Here is a 25,795-nt window from a genome sequence, read left to right as displayed (position 1 = left end):
TCTGCACCCTCTCTAAAGCTTCCACATCCTTCCTATAATGAGGTGACCAGAACTGAACACAATACTCCAAGTGTGGTCTAACCACACTTGTCAGAGGTCCTGCATTCACATCAGTATTGGTGACTCGGATAGAAAATGGGATGAAGTTGTGCAGGCCAATTTCAAGGAGTTGGGAGGGAAAGCTAGCCAGCTGGATTGCAAGGATGGTAATCCCCCTGATTTAGGGACCAGTCGGTATAGAAATAGGAGGATAGTACAGATAAGTGTGTGGTTGGAGTTATCGTGCAGGAAGGAGGGCTTTGGATTTCTGGGATATTAGAACATAGAACACTACAGCACAGTACAGGCCCCTCGGCCTACAATATTGTGCCAACATTTTATCCTGCTCTAACATCTATCTAACCCTTCCCTCCCACATAGCCCTCCATTTCTCTATCATTCACGTGGCTATCTAAGAGTCTCTTAAACGTCCCTAATGTATCTGCCCCCACAACTAACGTCAGCAGTGCATTCCACGCACCCACCACTCACTGTGTAAAAAAAACTTACCCCTGACATCCCCCTTATATCTTCCTCCAATCACCTTAAAATTATGCCCCCTCGTGTTAGCCATTGTTGCCCTGGGAAAAAGTCTCTGACTGTCCACTTGATCTATGCCTCTTATCACCTTGTACACTATATTGTATATTGGGACAAGTTCTGGTGAAGGTGATACCTGGACAGGCCAGATAGACTGCACCTCAAAATAGCGGGCACCGATATCCACGTGGGGAAGTTTGGCAGGGGAATCAGCACGAGAGCATAGCATTGAAAAGGAGAAAAAAATGGTTAAGGAGATAAATAGCATCAGAATAGGAAATGGTCAGTTTTTACATAGGGACAGACTAACAGAGAGAACAAATGGTTTGAAAGTAGGTTGTATATAAAAATGAAGCCTATTAAACAAGATTGGTGAGCTGCGTGCAGATAGCCATGTGGGATTATGATGTTGTGGCAAATATAGTTATTTAGCTATATAAAAAAGGGATGAGTTCTCAATATTTTAGGATACAAATTGTTCAGGGAAGATGGGGAAGGGAAAGGATGGAGTGGGTAGATAGGCTTGGTGGGATGACAGGATTAAAGAACATACCACTTTGTTGGAGAGCGATGTTCTGTAGTGTTCAAGGACATATAGTTGAGCAACAACAGAGATGCAATTTCATTGCTTGAACAATCCCATTGACTGCCAATTAGCTGGAAGGATGTCAAGGAGCAAATAGGTAGATGCCCACCATCCAGGGAGCCAAACAGTCTTCCCAGGTGAAGCAGCAATTCACTTGCTATTCTCCCAATGTGTGGACTGCATTCAGTATTGATAATGTGGTTTCCTCCACATGGGGGAAACCAGATGTAAATTGGAGATAGATTTGCAGAACACCTGCATTCAGACCACAGAATCGACAATTGGAGGGTTATGGGAAAAGATAGGGGCTGGCTGGATTTAACCTTCATATCAAAGATTATAGAATGGCTTCCATCCATGAGCTAACCATTCTGTGCTTCTGTGATCTGGGATGCTGAGGCAGAGAATACAGGAACAAGGGGATCGTATTAGAATTGCTTAAAAAAACGGTTGGACCACATCTAGTGTACTGTGAACAGGAGCAGCCATTTGAACTTATTTTGTCATTCATCAAGATCATGACCAATCTTCCAGGTCAGTGCCATTTTCAGGCACTAAGCCCATATCCCTTGATTTACTTAATGCACAGAAATCTGCCCATCTCTGCTTTGAATGATTCAGCTTCCTCAGCTGACCTGGATAGAGAATTCCGAAGGTCCATCACCTTCTGAGTAGAGAGATATACTGTACTTCCTCATATTCCAAATGGCCTCACCATTATGCTCAAGCTGTGCCCCTCTTCCTGGATTTCTAAATTTTTTTTAAATTTTTTTTTTATTTACAGCGTGGTAACAGGCCCTTCCGGCCCAACGAGTCCGCGCCGCCTATTTTAAACCCCCAAATTAACCTACCCGTACGTCTTTAGAATGTGGGAGGAAACCGGAGCACTCGGAGGAAACCCACGCAGACACGGGAGAACGCATAAACTCCTTACAGACAGCGACGGGAATCGAACCCCGATCGCTGGCGCTGTAATAGCGTCGCGCTAACCGCTATGCTACCGTGACTCGGGAAGTATTTTCCTTGCACCTTGCCTGTCAAGCTCTTTAAGACTTTTGTAAATTTCAATGTGATCTCTTCTTATCCTTCTGAACACAAAAGAGCACAGTCCCAGTCTACTCAATGGAGCCAGTCTAGTGAATCTTTGCTACACTCCCTCTATGGAAAATGCATCTCTTTTCGAGGTAAGGTGACCAGAACTGTACAACTATGGTCACTACACTAGAGGAAGGACATGAAAACAGCAGAGAAAGTGCAGGGAAGTTTAATGAGGATGTTGCCAGATGTAGAGATTATACTTATGAGGAGAGGCTGTCTGGGCTGAGGTGGTTTTCTTTGACTGAGGTGTATGAAATTAATCCTGCAAAGGCCTCCAATAATAAAAATTTGTATTAGCAAAAAGGTCTGTAACTAGAAGGCATAGGTTTAAGTTGATTGATAGAAGGATTAGAGGAGAGTTGAGATAAAATTACTTCCCTCAGTGAGTGATTGAAGATGTGGAACTCACTGCCTGAAAGAACAGTGGAGGCAAAAACCCTCACTGCATTTAAAACCAGCTAGATGAGCATTTGTAGTCAACAAAAAAGAGCTGGGTTGTGTTCTTCAAATCTCATGGAGCATAGACATGATGGGCTGAATGGCTTTGTTACCTGCCTTAACTTTCTCTGGTTCTGTAAGGTGAGCTATGATCTGATTGAATGAAAAAGAAAACTCAAAGGGCGAAATGGCAATTACGACTGCAACTTCTATGGTCTTATATGAAAAGTACACTGGTAATTAGCAATTGGTGCAATGACACATCAACTTAATGTCTTTAGGCCCTTCTCTGTTGGGTATGAGACAGAAACTGCCCTTTCTAGTAACACATCAGTACATTTAGAATGAGTAAAGGACTTCCCCAGTCATCCTTGGATTTGTAACGTTCATTAACACACTGGTGGTATCTTCTAGTATGGAGTACCCTGTATGTGTCACACACTACCTGAGATAAATTACATGGCATTGGCTGGCAGTTCCTAGGTTTCATTCATGTTCTGACAACCCTCTTAACAAGTGTTTATAGAGTTTCAGAAGCTGGTCCTGAAAAGTTAATGGGATTTTGTTAGCCATGAAATAGGTTTGATTTACTGCTTCAGTGTCTGACCGTATTTTACTTTGTGCTTGTCATGTTTTTATTGTAACTCTAATACATGCCTGTTAAATAATACTTAATTGAACTTACCTTATTGCATTGATAGGAGGGCAACAGTCTGGAAATTGTACTCAATTTGAAAGCTTCAAATCCCAAGGGAATGGATAGTGCATTGTATCAGATGCTGGAATATTTGGAGATTGTAACAGTGTAGATGGATTTTTTGCTGTGCACTTTACTCATACTGTTTCTGCCCTGAGTTTTTTTTAAAATTCATTTGCTGGATCACTACATTGTTGGCAAGGTCAGCATTTATTGATCACCTCTCATTACCCTTGACAAGGTGATTGTGTCTGAAGTACTCCTGATGAAAGTATTCCCACAGTGTTGTTCAGCACGGAGTTCCAAGATTTAGATCCAGCGGTGAAGGACTAGCGATATATTTCTAAATCAGGATGATGCACAACTTGATAGTGTTTACATACATATATTGCCCTTGTCCTTCTTGGTGACAGAAGTTGCAGGGTTGGAAGGTACTGTTGGTGTGAGTGAGTAACTGCAATGCATTTTGTAGATGGTACATACTGTAGCCACTGTGCACTGGTGGTAGAGAAAATGAATGTTTAAGGTAGTCGATGTGGTGCTGATTTGTCCTGGAGCTGCAGTCATCCTTGCAAGTGGGGAATATTCATCACGCTCCTGGATTCTGCCTTGTAGATGTTGGAAAAGGACTTGGGGTGTCAAGAGATGAATCACTTAGAACATGGAACATAGAACAGTTCAGCACAGGAACAGGCCCATCAGCCCACGATGTTGTGCCAAACTAATTAAGCTAGTAATTAGATACCTACCTAAGTAAACTAATTGCTTCTGCCTACACAATGTCCATATCCGTCCATTCTTTGCACATTCATGTGCCTATCTAAGAGCTGAAGGATACACAGTCTCTCACCTGCTCTTTTGGCCATAGGTGGCTGATCCTGTTGAGTTTCTGGTCAATGGGGTTCCCCCTGCATGTTGATGGTGAAGGATAGAACATCGGTAATGTCGTTGAATGTCAAGAGTGGATGGTTAGACTCACTCACATTGGAGATGGTTAGCTTAATAATGTAAGGACCTAACAATTGGTCTCTATAATACTGGGAAAAGATAATGTGCATTTTTATCCTTGTGTGAATGGAATGCTTGTGTGCCTATTTAGATGTACATGCATTTTTGCACACAGGTGCTTTCTTGTGTAACGTGGATGAGATTGAGTTCAACTAACCTACCCAATATGGACTAGTCAGACCACAGTCACTTTCTGGACTCCTGAGGAGATGTGTGCTGCATGAGGACTGCTGGCTCACATGGTATGGAGTTAGGTGGTTAAATTACATGGGGCAGTGTTTCTGTTTCTGAAGTGGGGAGAGAATGAGAACAGAATTGTCGGGATGATGTTTGGTAGAGAAACTCAACAAGAAATAAGCTGCTTCATTAATTCTTTGCAACTTCTGTTTTACAGAAATGTATGAGGTTCAATCTAGATGCCCCTGTATGGGTGTCGAAGCAACGGATTCTGTGCACTCTCAACCAGACGCTAAAGGATGTACTAAACTATGGGCTATTTCAACCTGCGTACAACGGGAGGGTGGGGAAGTTTCTGGATGAGGAACGTCTGCTCCGAGAATACCCAACGTCCCCTGACACCCCGATACCATACCTGGAGGTATTTGGTTTATTCTGTATCTGTGTACTTATATAACATTTTATTTGTTTCTAAGATCATTTTTTTATTTGTTGCATTTCCTTAACTTTATTCATAAGTTCAGGATGTTCCAAAGTGATTCAGAATCAAAGAAATAACTTTGAAGATTGGTCACCATGGTAATGTTGGAAATTATGCAATATCCCACAAATACCAATGAGATATATGAAAAAATAATGTTTAAGTTAAGTTGATTAAGAGATATATATTGGTCAAGACACCAGGATGAGCAGTCCTACTCTTTTCACTTGTTTGGATCTTTTATGTACATTTGAAAGAAAAAGATTGTGCTTATGTTAAACATTTCTTACAATAGATGACAGTAACAACATTGTAGCATTCCCTCAATATGGCACTAGAATGTACGTCTAGATCATGTAATTGTCTCTCGAGTGAGGTTTGAACACAGAACTTTTGAATAAGAAATGAGAGTACGATCAACCAACTATACAGAGGCTTATGATGAATCCCTCCAGGCGAAGGGAAGCTTTTCCATTGCTGTATGTTAACCAGGATCTGTGTTTGTTAATGAAGTGAGAGCCGGATTATTGCTTCTGGAGTGAAAGTGAGTGTCACTTGTTGTGGGAGAGAAGTAACAATCCATTTTAAGTTTAGCTTGGGTCTTTGCCAGACCTTGGGTTTATTGTTACCATTTTCAGTGCAAGTTCTGTTTTTTTTTTGCCATACCAGTTGTAATCCTCAAGTCTTGAACCTGCACAAGCATTTTTCACTCTCTAAAATATATTCCTTCCTGTCAATCTTTTACTTGCTCAAATTGTATACAAGCTTTCAAACCCTTAAGAATCACTTCCAACCTATAAGAAACGAAGTTATGAATTGAAAAACAAAATTTAAAATATAACTGAAATGGAACACCACGGTATATGGGCCAGTTGAGTAAATAAAATCTGCAGAATAATAGTTCATCATATTCTATGTTCATTATCATATCTAACATTTTAGTATTGCAACATAATTTATGGAATCCATCCCTCACTTCCTGCCCTACCATTGCCACCATTGGCTCTTTGGTCCTGCTGCCTCTTACAAGAAAGGGGAGAGAAAGTGGAATTATTGATCAAATGCTGTCCCACAGTTATTCAGCACTGACCGAGAACAGATCCTTGTAGATAGACACTGTACTGAACGAATAGGTATGGGAGTTCACCCCATCTGCTTGTCATCTGATCATCATTAGATCTGTATGCTCTGTGCTCTATTTGATCAGAGAAAGCAAAGGAATGTACAGTATATCACAATAAAAGCTTGTCACAGGTAATATAACTAAAAATACATGGATCAACCTTAAAAGAATGTATAGGAAAAGCTAATTCCTGCTGAAATGTATTTTTGCAGTACACTGGAAAACTGGCAGTTTGTTTCAGGCTGTCAAACAATTGAAAACATTAAGTCTTACTTCAGTGGTGGGCAAATTACTGGAGAAGATTCTTAGAGACGGGATTTATGGGCATTTAGGGAAGCATAGGCTGATTAGGGACAGTCAGCATGGCTTTGTGAGGGGCAGGTCGTGCCTCACGAGCCTGATTGAATTCTTTGAGGATGTGACAAAGCACATGATGAAGGGAGAGCAGTGGATGTGGTGTACATGGATTTTAGTAAGGTGTTTGATAAGGTTCCTTGTGGAAGGCTTATTCAGAAAGTCAGGAGGCATGGGATCCAGGGAAACTTGGGTGTGTGGATTGGCTCAGAATTGGCTCGCCCCTAGAAGACAGAGAGTGGTAGTAGGTGAAGCGTATTCTGCCTGGAGCTCAGTGACCAGTGGTGTTCAGCAGGGATCTGTTCTGGGACCCCTGCTCTTTGTGATTTTTTTATAAATGACTTGGATGAGGATGTGGAAGGGTGGGTTAATAAGTTTGCTGATGATACAAAGGTAGGTGATGTTGTGGATAGTGTAGAAGGTTGGTGCAGGTTACAACAGGATATTGATAGAATGCAGAGCTGGGCTGAGAAATGGCAGATGGAGTTCAACCCGGAAAAGTGTGAAGTGATACACTTCGGGAGATCAAATCCGAAGGCAGAATACAAGGTTAATGGCAGAACTCTTGGCAGTGTGGAGGAACAGAGGGCTCTTGGGGTGCATGTCCATCGATCCCTCAAGGTTGCCACGCAGGTCGATAGGGTTCTTAAGAAGGCGTATGGAGTGTTGGCCCTCATTAGTCAGGGTACTGAGTTCAAGAGCTGCGAGGTGATGTTGCAGCTCTATAGAACTCTGGTCAGACCACACTTGGAGTATTGTTTTCAGTTCTGGTCGCCTCGTTATAGGAAGGATGTGGAAGCTTTAGAGAGGGTGCAGTGGAGATTTACCAGGATGTTGCCTGGATTGGAGAGCATATCTTATGAGGATAGGTTGAGTGAGCTGGGGCTTTTCTCTTTGGAGAGAAGGAGGATGAGAGGTGACATGATAGTGGTGTACAAGATGATAAGAAGCATAGATCAAGTGGACAGACAGAGGCTTTTTCCCAGTGCGATAATGGCTAACACGAGGGGATACAATTTTAAGGTGATTGGAGGAAGATATAAGGGGGATGTCAGGGTAAGTTTTTTTTACACAGAGAGTGGTGGGTGCGTGGAACGCACTGCGGCAGAGGTTGTGTGGGCAGATACACTAGGGACATTTAAGAGTCTCTTAGATAGACACATGAATGATAGAAAAATAGGCGGCTATGTGGGAGGGAAGGGTTAGATAGATCTTAGAGCAGGATAAAATGTCGGCACAACATTGTGGGCCGAAGAGCCTGTACTCTGCTGTAGTATTCCATGTTCTAAATGTATGGTAATCACAGTTTTAATTGCAGTTAAAATAATAGAAAGCTAATATTTCTGATTGATCCAAAGGAAAAAGGCTTTGCCTTAAATTTTGAAAAGCTCAATTAAAAATTTTCCATGTTAATAAATGAAATAATAATTTAAAATTCTCATTGTGCTAATATATCTCTGTGAGCTTGCCACTAACTCTGTAACCTCTGCCAGCACTTCAGCCCTTGGCTCACTATATTCCAGCAATTTTTTTTAATGTATCCCTAAACTCCTTTGTGCCGTCATTAATGAATATATGGCCCAGTACCATGCAGCTTGGCTATATTTACTGCCAAGTTAATGCAATGTTATTTTTGGATGAGATGATGCATGAAGAGAGGAGCAGAGAACCCATTAAGCAGGTTAAGGATTGACCAAACCTTGTCCTTCAACTTCCAGAGAGAGGAGCGAGATTGGGAGAGGAGAGAGGGTGTGAGAGAGAAATGTGCAGAGGGGAGGGTAGAGAGAGAGGAGGGGTTAGAGAGGCAGAGAAACATCCATTCACCACTACCCTCTGTCTTCTATGACCAAACCATTTTTTATTCAACTGGTCAACTCACCATGGGGGATCTTGTTGAATGCTTTACTAAAGTCCATCTAGACAACATCCACTGCCCTAACCCTCGTCAACCAACTTTGTCACTTACTCAAAAAAACTCATTCAATTTGTGAGACAGGATTTTCTCTCCACAAAGCTATGCTGGCATTCCCTAATAAGTCCATGCTTTTCCAAATGCAAGTAAAATCTGTCCTTAAGATTCTTCTCTAATAATTTTGCTACCACTGATGCAAGGTTCACTGGCTTATAATTTCCTGATTTGTCCCTGTTGCCCTTAAAGAAAGGAACAGCACTGGCTCTTCTCCAGTCTTCTGGGACCTTGCCTCTGGCTAAAGAGGATACAAAGATCTCAGTCAATGCTCCACCTCCTCCTCCTTTGCCTTCTTCAGTATCCTGGGATAGATTCAATCAGGCCTTGGGGACTTATCTACTTTAGTGTTGTTCAAGAGACCCAACACCACCTCCTTAATATCGATGTGCCCTAGAATATCAACGTACTCTTGCCTGATCTCACCATCATCCATGTCCTTCTCCTTGGTGAATACCATTGCAAAGTACTCATTTAGACAGTAATAATTGGCAGACATTTAATATTCAGTTTAGCTCCTTCATGGAAAAGAAGATGGAATAGTAGGTAATATGGGCTGTCTAGTTTTGCAAGACTTATCAAGAAGATGTTAAAATGTCTGATCTACTGCTCCATCTGGTTCCCTCACCAGTATGGTAGGGTTGTGGAATTTATGAGAAGCAAAAATAAAATGCATTTGCTGAAAATATGAAATAAATGCTGGAAAAATTCAGCAAATCAGCCAGCATCGATGGAAGGAGAAATCATTAGCATTACAGGTTGAAGACCCTTCATTAGTTCTGGTGAGTTTTTCTAGCATTTTCTGTTTTTCTTTCAGATTTTCAGCATCTGCAGTCTTCTGTCTGGTTGAATTCCATAATCCTACCCTCAATGGGTATTAGGCTTCACTGAGCTTCTGTAAGATACTGTTACACTATCAGTAATTAATATCTTTGCTGTTTTCTGACAACTTGTTCAATATTTTGTCATTGCTTCCTCTGAAAACAAGTAATAAGTAATGTTCAGTGAGGCACACCTATATGGTGTACAATTAAAAGCCTCCTCATGTGTTCAGCTCTTGCTTTAATTTTGCTAGAGACAGGATAATAACCGTTTCAGCATTGCCTTCTGATCTCCCAGGCATTCAAATGGAGGATAATTCATTTTTGGATGATCTATGTACTTATTTGTGAATTTTAACAATAAATTACAGATTTTCTTCAGGAACATTACATTCATCCAATAAGTCTGCCCTTTCAATATAACTCAGATCTCACCTTTTCACCATATCCCTCAACCCTACATATCCTTTCCTCATCTAAATCCTTCATGAAACTTTATTTTGGCCATGAATTGATCCACGACTTTAGAGGATCTCTGTTCTTGTTATCAGTTCTTGAATCCTATGTCTTCAGTTGTTGATGGCACGATTTGATTCATAAGTAGCATACCTCACTGGGAGCTAGGAGTCCAAGATGAGCAGTTTGCTCGTTTTTCTCAGTATTTTTAAAACCCTGAATTACATAATTTTTTTTTGTCCTGAAATTTAGTACATCTCAGCTAAGACACATAAATAACACCCTTGACTATCTCAGGGTCTCTCAGTGAAATACTTTTCAAGTGTAATCACTGTTGTACTATAGGAAATTACATCAACCAAATTGCCACTAAATAATAAGTGGTTACAACCATATAATTTGATTATTTGTTGTGGTGGTTGAGGAATAAATGTTAGCCAGAACACTACTATCTTTCTTCAAAATATTAGCACAGGATTTGTTTGCTCCCCTAAAATTGCAGACAGAGCACCATGATTTTAAGTTCTAGATTCAGAGCATCATCTTTTGGCACTGTGCTTGGATTGCCAGCATGGATTATGCCCTTAAATTCATGAAAAGTGGGTTGTACTTTCTGTTGTAGAGTGAGGAATGGCTTGCATTTTTCTCAGTGCATTTTTCAAAACAAATTGTCAGAAAATAGCAGAGACAAAGATATTGATTACTGATAGTGAAGTAAGCATGTGAGAAAGTAGACTGCACATTATGAGATTTGGTATATTTCTTCCTTTATTTGCACATTCCCTGAGGGTGAGAGATTGCCTGTGGGGAAATATACTGAAAATCTTTATGAAATCTCAAATGAAAACAGAAAATACTGGAAGTGCTCAGCAGATCAGACAACTGCAAAGACTGAGCCCCTGGATGAGGGGAAGGGGCCCTCCTACCTTCCCACCATCCAGGGATCCAGTCTTTCCAACAGGAAATCACTGGCACTACTAATCTATCCATGGCTGCCTCTACTGCTACATTGAGGCCAGACACAGGTTGGAGGAACACCTCATATTTCACCTTTGGTAGTCTCTAACCTAACGGCCTCAACATCGCTATCTCTAACCTCCAGTAACGCTTCCCCTCTTTTCCCCCTCCCCTTGTCTTCCCCCATTCCTATGGCCCCCTCACCCCCTCTCTTTCCACTCCTGTGCCCTCATAACCTGACCACCTATTCTCCACCTCCTTCCCTTTATTCCATGGTCTACTGCCCTCTCCTACCTGATTCCTTCTTCTTCAGCCCTTTGTCTCTTCTACCTATCACCCCTCAGCTTCTTGCATCACTCCCTTTCATCCACTCCTCCCCCACTCACCTACCTTCCCCCTCTCACCTGGACTCACCTATCATCTGCCAGCCTGTGCTCCTCCCCCTCCCCCGGCCTCCTTATTCTGGCTTCTGCCCTCTTCCTTTCCAGTCCTGATGAAGGGTCTCGCCCAAAATGTCGACTGTTTATTTCCCTCCATAGATGCTGCCTGACCTGCTGAGTTCCTCCAGCATTTTGTGGGCACTTCTCGTGTCCAACATTCAGTATTCACAGTTTGATCTCCTCTGCACTGGAGAAACCAAAGACAGACTGGGTGATTATTTTTGTGGAGGACCTGTGTTCATTCTGCAGGTGCGACCCTGAGCTTCCCATTGCTTGCCACTTGAATTCTCTATCCTGCTCTTGCTCTGATCCATCTGTGGCCTTTTGCACTGTTGCATTGAGGTCTAACCCAAGTTTGATGAAAAGCACCTCATCTTCCATTTGGGCACTTTACAGCCTTCCAGGCTCAACATTGTATTCTTCAACTTTAGGTAACTTGCTCTTTTTGTCTATATCAAAACTGGCATTTCTGCTGTAAGTCATCCAATTGTGATCTTGGCTCAGTTTATCTCTCTCCATTAGTATAGCCTGGCCTGCAGGGCACGCCCCACATCTCTGCTATTAGCAACACATAATAAAGACAAAGAAGTATAATGCCCCCATTAACCCATTTGTCCAGATGATTCGTCCCCACGACAACTCTGGGCTCACCTTTTTAAAATTTTATTTACAGCGTGGTAACAGGCCCTTCTGGCCCAACGAGTCCGCGCCGCCCATTTTAAACCCAAATTAAGTTACCTGTACGTCTTTGCAATGTGGGGGGAAACCGGAGCACCCGGACGAAACCCACGCAGACATGGGAGAACGTACAAACTCCTTACAAACAGCGACGGGAATCGAACCCCGATCGCTGGCGCTGTAATAGCATCGCGCTAACCGCTACGCTACCGTGCCGCCCATAATGTCAGTTTATCACCTTATCAGTTACCTTTGTCTTATCCGTCTTTCACACCACCTTCTCTGCAAATTAAAATTACCTTCTATTCTCTCTTTTCCAGTTCAGATGATGGACCTTTGACCTGAAGCATTAACTCTGTTTCTCTTTCCACAGATGCTGCTTGACCTGCAGAATGCTTCCAGCACTTTCTGTTTTTACACCCGAAATCTCTGTTAAGATAAGATATCTTTATTAGTCACATGTACATCGAAACACACATGAAGTACATCTTTTTGCGTAGTGTTCTGGGAGCAGCCCACGAGTGTCAGGCGTCAACATAGCATGCCCACAATTTCCTAACTTGTACCTCTTTGGAATGTGGGGGGAATCTGGAGCACCCGGACGAAACCCACGCAGGTACAGGGAGAACGTACAAACTCCTTACAGACAGTAGCCGGAATTGAACCCGGGTCACTGGCGCTGTAAAGCGTTACGCTAACCGTGGTTTACTATTGTCACTTGTACCAAGGTACAGTGAAAATTTTGTCTTGCATACCATTCATACAGATCAATTCATTACACAGTGCATTGAGGTAGTACAAGGTAAAACAATACAGAGTGCAGAGTAAAGTGACACAGCTACAGATAAAGTGCAGTGCAGGTATGCAATAAGGTGCAAGGTCATAACAAGGTAGATGATGAGGTCAAGAGTCTATCTTATCATACTAGGGAACCATTCAATAATCTTATAAAAGCGAGATAGAAACTGTCCTTGAGCCTGGTGGTATGTGCTTTCAGGCTTTCGTATCTTCTGCCTGATGGGAAGGCGAGAAGAGAGGATGTCTGGGGTGGGTGGGGTCTTTGATTATGCTGGCTGCTTTATAGTATAGACAGAGTCCACGGAGGGGAGGCTGTTTTCTGTGATGCTCTGGGCTGTGTCCATGACTCTCTGCAGTTTCTTACAGTCCCAAGCAGAGCAGTTGCCATACCAGGCTGAGATGCATCCAGATAGGATGCTCTCTGTGGTGCATTGATAAAAGTTGGTGAGTGTCAAGGGGGACATTGCCAAACTTCTTTAGCCTCCTGAGGAAGTAGTGGAGCTGGTGTGCTTTCTTGACCATTGCGTCTACGTGGTTAGACCAGGACAGGCTATTGGTGATGTTCACTCCTAGGAACTTGAAGCTCTCAACCCTCTCGACCTCAGCACCATTGTTGTAGACAGGAGCATGTGCCTTGCCCCCTTTTTGTTTTGCTGCCATTGAGGGAAAGGTTGTTGTCTTGACACCTTGTCACTAAACCCTCTATCTCCTTCCTGTACTCCGACTCATCGTGCTAGTGGTAGAAAAGCAATGATCTGCTGTTGTCCTTTATTATCCTCAGGTAATGAATTCCATAAAGGTACCAACTAGACCTTGTCCTTTCATTGGTAGTCACCTCTACTCCTTCCATTGTAATATTTTTAGAAATAATTGAACCTTTGGGAAAATGGAATGGATGGAAGTATTTATGTGATGATAAATAAAGATCAGGTTTGTCTGTTTAAAAATAGGAGCTGATGGCTTTGAAGGAGACTCTCAGCTCCAGTGATCTGGGTTCGAATCCGACCTCTGTTGCTAGAATTTGAACATTCTCCCTGTGATGCTGAGGGTTTCCGCAGGTACTCTGGTTTCCTCCCACATGCCAAAGATGTGCTGCTTGATTGGTTAATTTGCTACTGTAAATTACCCCTGCTGTAAATGGGTGGTCAGAGAATTAGGGGGGGGGCAGGATTAATGGGCACATAAACTAAAATAAATTGAGGGGAAACGGGATTGATTGGATTGCTCTAAGAGCTGGTATGGATTTAATGGGCCAAATGGCCTCCTGTATTGTAAGGAAATCTAAAAAATATTGATCCATTATATCTATACCAGCTAATAAAAGCAATCCAAAATCAATCTCACTGCCCTACAAATAAACTGTTAAAAGTATCCCACACCAGGTGGAGAGCTCTACATTTAACTAAGTTCATAAGTGAATACCCTGGTACCTTACTTAGTGCTACCTTGCAAAGCACTGATCCAATGTAGAGTTCTTGGTTTTCTCATCCAAACATTCACAAAATGACATCCACTCATGTTGTGAACTGTGTTGCCAGGGTTCTGGATGCAGTGAACCTGGTGTGAAACCCTGCCCTCCGACACGTGCCCCATAGCTCAGTATGGGGAAGGTGACTATGAGGCTAATTTTGTGTGGACCAGAGCGAGTGACTGCACCGAGGCCTGAACAGTGAACGTAGGCCATTTGGGGATTGCCAGCAGTGGCTCCATGTGTTCACAGACAGCCCGGATCCTGCGATCCCTCTCACTACCACCTGTTGAATATGATGGAAGCTGTCAATTGCCCAGGCCACAGATTTCTCTCTGATAATAAACTCAGCTGTGGTTATTGGCTGGTGAACCTGTTACCCTTGAAAAATCAGTGAGCTGGGGAAAGCTGCACAACATAACAAAGAAGATAGAGACAGCTTCCATCACATCGAACAGGTGGTGATGACAGAGACCGCAGGATCTAGATTGCTTTCAACACGTGAAGCAGCTGTTGCATGTCACAAACAAGGGTGCACTCACCATGCTAGCTAGAGTGTAGCCATGAGTCCCATATCTCAGTGCCGACCACTCATCCCGGCCCACCCAACATCAGCCCTCACAGGCAAGTTTCCACATTGAGTGACAGGATGATTTTTTTGTTGCTATGTGACCGCCAGGTTCACAGCACAGCAGCAATGTCTGTAAAACATCTCTGTATCTATAATGCTACATTCACCATTTCAGCACTGATTCAATAGTGCTCCTATTCCTCATGCATCCTGGGCACCGAGTGAGCTATTAGTGTAGGAGTCTGCTAGAGCTTCAAAATTTGAGCTGTATTTAAAATCATCTGCTCAAAGTGCACTGTAAACCAATTAAAAAGAAAAGTTCTCATGTCATGTGTAATCTAATTGTTGGAAAGGTTAATCCTTTCTGTCAAAACAGATATCAGATTCAAGAATGATGACAATTACTCAGAGAACTTCTGAAGTGACAAACCATGGCTAACACAGTATAACAGTCAGTTTCTCCTTAATGGTATATATATATATATATATATATATATATATATATATATATATATAGGGCCCAGATTTCATTCCATATTAATGTCTTTCTGTTTCCCATAGTAAAGTGTTTGATCTGATCAAGGGTTTACTCATCTTTTCCTTTCCCTTTTTGAATCAAATGGATAAACTTTGCAGAATACATCATGACAACAGTTTAATCTGGCTCCACCGTATCTCCCTATTTAATGTTAGCTATACAAATGAAACATTGATAAAAGCTATTGAATAATGGGTACAATAAAGGATATGGCAATGTGATTATGTTATGAGAGACTATGTTAAAATATCGCCTTTGGAATTGAGAATTAATTCAGTTTAAAGAATCTCATAAAAGAGCAGTCAATTGAAGGTATTCAGCATTAATGGACTGGAAGGATTTCAGTGTGGATTGTTACCCTTAACATGGAAGGGCATGGGTTTAAATTGTTCCTTGGGATATCACATGAGGTTAGCCAAATGCTTCAGCTTTTAGAAAAGTTATAGATTGAGTACCTGTTTGTCCAGTCAGTTGGAAGTAAAATTTGCCATCGGAGAGTTTTTCTGGTAACCTGGCTAATATTTCTCTGAACCAGCACAGCTAAAATCAACAAAGCTAAAAATCTGATGCAGAGTTTCGACCTGAAACGTCGACAGTTCCCTTCCCTCCACAAATGCTGCTCGACTCCCTGAGTTCCTCCAGTAGATGGTTTGTTGCTCCAGATTCCAGCATCTGCAGTCTCCTGTATCTCCACAACTAAAATCAGTTTAGCTGGATGCCATGTTTTTCACTGATTGTCAGATCTTGATGAGTGCTGGCCCATTACTGCTTTTGTCTTCATAATATTTCAAGAACAATTAATTAGCTGTGATTTAATTTGGTGATCTCCGAGGATGCAACAAGGAGTGCTATAAATGCCAGTTTTCCTTTCTATGTACTAGATTTGTAGATAAAGTGAGCCCGGAAATTTCTTTCAATGCCATTCAGTAAATGAATCGTGAAAAATTTGCAGAATCATCTGCCAGGGAAGAAAGCTAAATGCTTCAATAAGCAGTTTCAGATAGATTTCAATGCTAGTTGAGTTGAATGCCTATATTGAGTCCAGTATTGGGTCCTGGGTGAGTTGGATGCTGAATTGAAGAAGGTGGATGTTATGGAGATACAAGAGACTGCAGATGCTGGAATCTGGAGCAACAATCTGCTGGAGGTACTCAGCGAGGGGAGCGGTATCTATGGGAGGAAAGAAATTGTTGAGATTTCGGGTTGAAACAGTGCATTGGGACTGAGAGTAGAGAGGGAAGATGGCCAGTGTAAAAAGGAGAGTGGGGGTGGGGTGTGGTGGTGGTGGTGGTGAGATGGGGACCAGCAGGTGATTGTTGGACTGAGGAGGAGTGAAGGATGATGAACAGACGGAGCCAAATAGGGAAGAGGGAGAGTTGGAGTTGGGTGACAGAGGCAGATGAATGATATGTGGAGGCAAACAAAATAAAAGGGGCAAATGGAGCCAGGTGGGGAGGTGATATGGGAACACAAAGGCCACCAGAACTGGAATCCAATAGGTAAGGAAGGTAATAATGGGAACCATTAGGGGGGAGGTGAAGGGCAAATGGAGCCACATGGGGAGGGGAGTATCCAGTGGGTAAAATGTGTGGGTAGTGGGTGGATGGAACCAAGAGGGGAGGGAGAAGAAAATGAGTGCTGTGGGGCTAAGGGGGATTATGGGAAAGGAGACAAAAATGGGAGGACCAGAGGTGGATTGGAGGAGAGGGAAGGGTAGGGGGAAGGGAAGCAAAGGAGGTAAGAGTTGCCTGAAACTGGAAAGTTCAATGTTCATACCGTTGGTTGTTGACTACCTGGGCGGAATATGAGGTATTGTTCCTCTTGTTTACATTGGGCTCATCCTGGTCAGTGTGGGAATGGGAAGGGGAGTTCAAGTGGCATGTAACCAAGAGCTCGGGATGGCTATTCAGGTGTTCTGTAAATCATTCATCTCGTCTTCTCTTGGACTCGCTGATGGAGAGGAGGCCCTGCCAGGTGCACTGAATGCTTTAGATGAGGTTGGAGGAGGTGCATGTGAATCTTTACCTGAATGGGCTGTTTTGGTCGCTGGATGGTGGTGAGGAGGTGTAAGAACATGTGTTGCACCTGCTGCATGGCTGGGGAAACTGCCAGGGGTTGGGGAGAGGTGGGTGGGGAGGGATGAGTGGACTAGGAAGTCATGGAGGGGGTGGTCCCGGTGGAAGGCAGAAAGGGCTGGGAAGCAGAAGATGTAACTCGTGGTAGGGTCTTCTTGCAGCTGGCAGAAATAATGAAGAATAATGAACGGGTGTGGAGGGTGAAAAGTGAGGACTAGGAAAACTCCATCCCAGTTCTGTTTGGAGGGAGGTGGCGTGAGAGCAGAGAGCAAGGTGGAGGAAGGTGTAGGAGGTAAGGGATGGAATATGAAGTCAGAGGAGGGTGGGGGGGGTGAATTGAGAATGGTTGGGGCAGGGGGGAGGAGGAGGAAGATCTGGTGGAGCGTTGGGAGCTTGGGGTCGAGTGGGAGAGTCATGTGGTACTGGCGGAGGTTTGTGAGCCTGAAGTTGGGTAGGAAAGCATGGAACTCCAGACGGAGCCTCAAGAGCTTGGAGTCGGGTGAGTTTCCGATCCTTCATAGAAGTCAACAACATGAAGAGCTCCTGGTTGAAAGAGTGAGTCTGGCAGAAGATGAAGAAGAATTGTGGATCTTGGCACATTTTGGGATAGTGAAGCTTGGATCTGTGGGAAAGAAAGGGCCAGAAGGTACTGATGCATGGTGGAGATGGTAGAGCATAGGACACAGAGGGAAAACCGTAAGGAGAAATGGTGAATTTGCATATACATAACTGCAGTCCTGGCTGGGACAAACTGGGAGGCCTGGATTTCAGATATGTATGTTCAATTCACCACGAAGCAGGACTAGATAGTGGTGAAGACAAGTACTGAGGGAGGATACGAGGGTGTTATATTGTCTTGGTATGAATGTGGTTGAAGAGCAGAAAGGTAGTAGAATCCACAGAGGGAGAGCAGTAAGAGTGGGTCTCCAAGGACTCCTGTTGAAGACGGGGGGAGAAAACTTCTTCAAAGTCAGCATGCCTTGAAGAGACTTTGCAGTTAAAAAAATAGTAAAATGGAGACATACGAGACTGACTGCAGAAACTGGAATCTAGAGCAACAAGCAATCTGTGGAAGGAACTCAGCAGGTTGAGCAGCATCTGTGGTGGGAAAGGAATTGTCAAGATTTTGGGTCAAAACACTGCATCAGGATTGAGAGTGGAGTGTGAAAATAGCCAATATACAGAGGAGAGGGAGAGTGATGAGACAGGGGCCAGTAGGTGATTGGTGGACTGAGGAGGGGTGTAGGATGACAGGCAGATGGACCCAGATAGGGGAGGGGGATGGGTGGAGACAAAGGCAGGTGAGTGATAGGTGGAGGCAGTCAAAACAAAAAGGCAGATGGAGCGCGGTATGATAAGGAGGCACACAAAGCCTACCAGAGTTGGAATCTGATAAGTAAGGAAGGGGATAATGGGAACCATTAGGGGAGAGGTGAAGGGCAGACGGAATCAGATGGGGGTGGAGGGATGAAAATGAGTGATGGGAGGTTGGAGGGAGGGTATGGGAAAGGGGACAAAAATGGGAGGACCCGAGATGGGTCGGAAGACAAGGGGGGAACACAGCAGGTAAGGGTTACCCGAAAATGGAAAACCCCATGTTCACACTAATGAGTTGTAGATGACCCAGGCAGAATGTGAAGTATTGTCCCTATGGTTTGTGTTGAGCCCCACCTTGGCAGTGGAGAAAGGCGAGGGTGGACAGCTTGGTATGGGAAGGGGAGTCGAAGTGGCAGGCTGCCCGGAACTCACAATGGCCATTGTGGACAGAGTGTGGGTGCTCTGCAAGTTGGTTGCTTAGTCTGCCTGATCTTGCCAATGTGGAGGAGGCCACATCGAGAGCACCAAATGCAGTCGATGAGGTTCGAGGATGTTCTGCTTGGTGTAAGATTGTTGACTGAGTTGCATGTCATATTGTTAAAATTAACATTGGGCCAGTTGTGGTGGATCATGCATTGCTTAACTTGGAGGCTGGAATAAAAGAGTTGGAAGCTGGGTCAGACTGGTTTGGATGAATCAGATTTCCCTCTGCTTCCAAGATATAGTATTGGTGATTGCAATTCCCAATTCAAGCTAATGGAAAAATGTCAAGGAACAAAGAAAATCACTTCAGCATATTTCAAAACTCAGCTAGGATTTCAATCATGTAGTATTGGGTGATTGAATTTTATCTAGAAATTGATTGCTGAGAGTGATCAGATACTTTCCGTATGCGTAGTAATCTTTCTGAAAGTGGCCCATATGCTGTACTGGGGAATAGAGATTGCAGATCCATTTGAGCGATGCATCACTTCACCCCTAAATATACCTAGACCACTGACAGGAATCCAGTTGTGAAGGTTCCTCTGGGATAGGTCATTCTTCAAGATAAGTTTCTGTTCACTTTTTTTGTTGGTTCCCGACCACCACCATCTCTACTACCTGCTGCCCACCAATATCTTATTGGCTATAGCAGGCAGATGATCCCTGTGTCCAAACTGTTAATTGAAAGAAAATCTGAATCAAACTGGCCTTGGAAGTTCAGCTGGCAGTTCCTATTAAGAACTGTCCCTTTAAGGTCTTCTGCCCTGGCAGTAGTTAGCAGGGACAGAAGATTTGGGTCAACGAATGGGGGTTTGCTGATTCTCATGTACTCAATCCTTGCGCGCGTTAGATTATTGCTTCTGACTCCTAATATCGAACTTTAACGCTAGTTTTCATCCTTTGAAGGATCTTTTGATCAATGTGTTTTACTCAAGGGTTAATAACTTATATGTTCAATTTAATTAACCATTATCTCATGAGAGTATACATGTTCAAATTGTTTGTTGGAGTGAAGTTCAATCCCCATCAGCATTTCACCAAGTGGACTGTGCAGCTTCCAATTTTGCATCTGGTTCTCAGGGTTGAAAAACCTTTGATTCATTGTAGCCATAGCTTCCCTTAATCGTGTAATTTCCTGCAATCTTCTCTTTACAGTTCCGATATAAGAAGCGAGTGTACAGCCAGAGTCACATAGAAGAGAAACAACTTGCCAAGCTCCACACAAAGGTAGGTGCTTCCCATGTTCTGTAATGGACAAAAGGTATTTTGAATATCAAATTGATCAATGGCTATTACTATATCTGTTTCATTTCCAAGACTGTGCACTACCAAATCCATAGTCTGCAGTCTGCCCCAGTTGATGCTTATTCCCGTGGTGTGTTACACCTTCTTTGGTTTTCACCTCATAGAATTTAGCTCATGACTACTGGTTGATGACTGTAGCTTTCCATCTTTCGTGTTGATGTCACGGTTCAATTCTTACCACCTGGCCCAATTTAAGGGATGACATTTCCTTAGCTGTCTTGCTGTAATGTGAAGCTTACTTTTACTTCTCGCTCTTCTGTTTCCTTATCCCAGTTGAAGTTTTGGGTTTCAGCAGCCTTGTAGCTGTTGGCAGTATTGTTCCAGGTTAGTGGTTTATCATTCGCTAGGCTGGACTAGAAGCAAGCTGTGGCACTGGTGTAAATATTGAAGTGTGCATCTGTGTCTGCTACTTGTGCTTTTCCCAGATGCCGCTTCTGTTTTTCAAGCATTTTCTGTTGTTCCATAGGATTGCGGATAGAGGCAATGTTGTGAGAGTGAAGTCCATGCAATCACCAACTGTGCAATCTCATCAATGGCAGATTGCGAGGTTGAGGAAATGTATTTATGGCCTCAACCATGAAGAGATACCTCGGACCTTTGTTCAATCTGCTCAACCATAAAGTCCTTTGTTGCCACCATAGATCTGCACACATCGCATGTTTGTATGTCATCTTTCACTTCTGCTTTTCTTTCTGACTGGTACAATGATTCACAATGTCTCCTCATACAGCCATTTTCTCTCCTATACTGTATGTGCTGAGCATATGCAGGTCTTGCATTTCGCTCTTCATAGATTTTAGTACCATCATTCATTTTCCTCTTAGAAAATGTTCTTCAAAAGTGGTGAACTCATCTTGAACATGGGAACAATTCTTACAGCTTTCTGTCAAATGATATACCCTACTGTAGCTTCTTGAGCAATGGCTTTGTTGCAGACAGGACTTCACCATATTCACTTGTTCCATTTTTGTGAGTTTGTGGTGTCTTTTCTGCAGGAAGAATCATGTGATTCTGTGTCTGCATTGTATATGTTACTGTCTAGATAATAGACAATCTCTGCATCCTGTGCCTGTAGGTGTAGAATTACTCATTGTTGTCTCTTTGGGGCTAGGTTGAAATTCCTCATCAAAATGTATGTATCTATGTCACGGAACATGTCCCTTTTGAATGTAGTGTGCCTCAATATCTCAGAACTGTGTTTGCATTTGTTGTTTTTGGCTATTTTGAATGATAGCTACTCCAAGACTTTTCTGAGTTTTGTTTCTCTTCTATCATCAAATTAATGCAGCATTGGCCTTTTTATGACCATTTCGTTATTCAATGGATGGCTTGTTCATAGATATCCATCCAATGCTATTCAGTATCTTTCCTTGTCAATCATCTCATTGACTCTCACACTTTACCCAGTTGTTTAAGTAGGTGACCAGTTTTGAGAAAATTATTGGATCCCAGCAACAATGTCAGCTGTGGCATTTCCATCGCACCCTTCACCTTTACTAGATTTGGTTGAGCTCCTATATTGTGACCACATGAAGTGGAGGAAAGCTGCATTAGTTTGAACTTAAATTTTGGCAAATGCCACATCATCTACTTCTCTTTGCATCTGTTCATTAAGACTATTGTATCTCTGTCATGGTCTTCCTCTGCCTTTACTATAGTCTGTCGTTCGCCAAAGGTGTATAGTTTTTTACACTAGCAAGGTCTTCAGAAGCCTCATCCAGCCTTTGCTGAAACTCTTCAGTTGCTAATCCTAAAAGTATCCTAAGCTACTGATATCTCTCAAAAATTTTTGTTAAAGGTCTTTACTCACAAACTCCTACTGGGAGGCTACAAATATAGCACATTTTTGCTCTGCTCAAATCTCAATTGGATACTGGTTCCTCTTCAGTACCTTATTCATATCGTGTGGATCCTTAGTTTTCTCATGAAGCTTGATCTCCAAGGGGTAGAAATGTCTACTGGTGTGATGATCAGTCTCAATCAGAATTTCAAGTTTAGCTTTCCATGTCTATGATAGCTGCAGATCATTTGCTTCTAGAAGGTATTTCCTCTCTGGTTGTTCAGTTCCAAATGCATCTGTTAAGCCATTCAACAATTGTTGTTGTTGAATGTAGAACCTGCCTCTGCAGTAGTCTGTCCTCTCATTATGTTTTCTCTACTTTTACCCGTTCAATCTGTTTGTCACTAAATTCTGATCAAGTACAATGAACTTTGCATTGTACTAATTTCCACACTTTTGGATTTTTCATTTTCTGCATGCATGCAGCAAAGCATACAAAATTATGAAAGACCTGGATAGCATAGGTAGTCAGAATCTTTTTCCCAGGGTGTAAAGGGAAAATACTTGAGGGCATAGATTTAAGATGAGCTGGGGAAAGTGTAAAGATGTGCGAAGCAAGTTCTTGTTATCAAAGAGAGTGGCAGGTGCCAGGGAGTGTTAGAAGCAGATGTGATAGTGACATTCAAGAGGCATTTAGACGGACGGATGAACAGGCAGGGAATAGAGGGATTCAAACCACGTGCAGGCAGATGGGATTAGTTTAGATTGACATCATGGTCAGTGCAGACACAGTGGGCTGAAGGACTGTTCCCACGCTGTACTCTTCTATGTTCTTCTATATTCATTTTCCCAGTTGTATCACAGCATTTATATGATTTTATATTATTCAGTCTTGTTTTATCTTTACAAGCTTCCTTGCAAATTTCTTAGGAATTATGTTGCATATTGCCTCTGTCTACCTCAAATTATCCAAATTGTCAGCAAAGTATTGGTTACTTGACCTCAGCTATTCTGTTCACTTATTCCATTTTATCTCTGTCTGGATAATTAGTGCAAGTAACTTGCGTTTTTCACCTGTTATGATGTAACACTAATATTGCTCTTTTGTGTTAATTGCTTTGGCCACTTTATTGTTGGTATACTGTACCAGCTTACCTTTGGCCTGCATTCAGTGTCATGACTTAAATCTCATGCTACTCTCTCTCTCTCAACTGTTCCTGAAATTGCAATCAGCTTGTACATTGTAAAGTGGCCTTATCTCTTTACCGGTATTCTTCTATTTGTTACCAGACCTCCTCCCACTTGAATTGTGGCATTCATTCTCATTAGCTGGGAATTGCACATTTTGCCATTTATCTGTTAACCACAATCTTTGCATAATTTAAAATGCTGGCATTTTTTCCTTTTGTGCTTTTGGTTAATGGCATTGTGTTGACTGATATTCAGCTCACGTCTCTGGTCTGGGATAACTCTAAGACCCTTCAGGATTTGACATAGTTTGCCAGGTCTAAATTTGCTTCTCTAAACAGAAGCTCCCTCAATCCCACCTCCAGAATTTTGTACACAAACTTCTCACTGATCTAGGTGTTCCTCAAATCTTTGAAGAAACAGTTTGCAGCCAACAACTTCATTTCATTCAAGTATGTGTCAAACATCTTCTCGTTCACTGGATGGGAACTTGATCTTCAAGTCCACTATTTCCATCACTTCATTGATAGGTGTGATTGTCCAGTAGAGCTCTCTGGCTTGATCAACCATATATAAACATTACCTTCACTTTTGTTTTCAACTCTTTATTAGACATTGCTTACTCAGTACAGAGAAAAAATTCCGCCTGTTTCTGTCACTAATTTGGCAAATTATTTACTTCAAACTCCAGCTACTGAGGCAGCTATATCTGCAGCTTTCTCCAACATGCTGGTCAAAAGGCGTACTATCTTTATGAAACAAAACAAGTTTAGCATTTATGTTTACTCTGACATGTGCCTGCCATGTGCTATTTTAATGAGCTTGTATTGATCAAGTATCTGCTGACCTGGTCATCGGCACCCCATTCAAACATATGAATCTAAAATTTGTCTCTTTCAGGATATGCCATCTTTCTATAAAAACCACTGAAACAATATATTGTCCTAAGCAAAACCACAATGCTTTATGTTATACTGTCATCAGCAGTTTGCTCTTCCTTTTAACAACATACTTATAAGGACATAAGACACAGAAGCAGAAGCATGCAACTGAGTCCTTCAAGCCTGCTCTGCAACACAGGAAGATCATGTGTGATCCAGTCTTGGCCTTAACATCTCTTTCTTGCTCTTTGGCCAAACAAATTTACTGATTCTATATCTGCAGCTTTCTGGGAAAGGGAGAATTCCAAAGAGCAATGATGCTCTGAGACAAGAATGTCCACCTTTACAACACCTTAAATTGTTACTCCTTGTAACATTCTGTAGATGCTTGATGAGTCATATTACAAAGGTGTCTTTGAGTTATTTACACAATTGCAATGTGGTTGTTCTCCATCTTGGCAATAACATCTGACCTCTGATCTCAGTACTTGATGAATACAATTGTTGTTTTGCTATTGGAACAGGAATACTTGGGACTAATTACAGACAAAAATGAAATTCATGGAGAAAAAAGTGTACCAGGCACTTCAGTAATAGGAATCAAAAGACTAATTATTGTCCTAAATGGAGAGAGACAGCAAGTGAAGAAAGTTCAGAGGAATTTAGATTTTCTCCAGCATGAAACACAAAATGGCAGGTCCAACAAATAGTTAAGAAGGCAAACAGCATTTAGCCTTCATTATGAAGGGGCTGGAGTTTAAAAATAGGTAGGTTTTGTTATAGTTGTGCAAGGTGTTGACGAGGCTACACCTGGAATACTGTGCAGAATGTTGGTTACCTTACTGAAAATGGATATAGGAGCTGTCTAAAGGAGATTTATCAGGCTCATTCCTGAGATGTGCGGGTTATCCTATCAAGAGAGGTTAGATAGTTTCGGTTTGTTTTCCTTGACGTTTAGAAGAATGAGGGATGAGCATTTTCAAACATATAAGATCCTAAGGAAGTTGATAGGGTAGATGTTAAGATGTTCATAACTCTCCCATTAGTGAAAACAAGGGGATGCGGTTACAAGATAAGATGGCCTGTCATTTCAAACTGAGGTGTGTAGACATTTCTTCTTTCAGAGGATAGTGAATCTTTGGAACGCTCTACCCCAGAAGGCAGTGGAGGCCAGATAATTAGAAATACGGTACTTAAGGTAGAGATAGGTAAACATTTGCAAGATCAAAGAACTAAGGGCCTCAGGGAACTGGCACAGAAGAGGAGTAGTTGAAGCCAGCATAGATCATCCATGATCATATTCAATGGCAGGGCAAGCATGTGGGGACTAGTGGCCTACTCGTTCTCCTACTTTCTTGTGTTCTTCTGTACTAAATAAGTATTTTACTGAGCAAGAAGATGCTACAATTGTCTCGGCAAAAGATATATTTGAGAAAAATCAAAGAACTGCAGATGCCGGAAATCTGAAACAAAAACAGAAAATGCTGGAAATATTCAACAGGCCATGCAACAAATAGTGTTTCAGGTTGAAG

The 25,795-nt window shown here is 42.3% G+C and overlaps 1 protein-coding gene across 5 annotated transcripts in view; it reads left to right on the top strand.

Annotated features, from left to right (window-relative positions):
• The window catches only part of shank3a (SH3 and multiple ankyrin repeat domains 3a), an 813,035-nt gene that overhangs the window by 265,493 nt on the left and 521,747 nt on the right, over positions 1 to 25,795 (top strand). For all 5 annotated transcript variants that reach the window (XM_052034272.1, XM_052034268.1, XM_052034267.1 and 2 more), the window contains 2 exons: positions 4,801 to 5,004; positions 20,265 to 20,336. In XM_052034272.1, the coding sequence (XP_051890232.1) occupies positions 4,801 to 5,004; positions 20,265 to 20,336 (276 nt within the window). The remainder of the gene's footprint in view (positions 1 to 4,800; positions 5,005 to 20,264; positions 20,337 to 25,795) is intronic.

This window comes from Pristis pectinata, chromosome 19 (assembly GCF_009764475.1).
Source record: "Pristis pectinata isolate sPriPec2 chromosome 19, sPriPec2.1.pri, whole genome shotgun sequence".
NCBI classification, from domain to species: domain Eukaryota; kingdom Metazoa; phylum Chordata; class Chondrichthyes; order Rhinopristiformes; family Pristidae; genus Pristis; species Pristis pectinata.
This window is presented reverse-complemented; position numbering and strand designations above follow the sequence as displayed.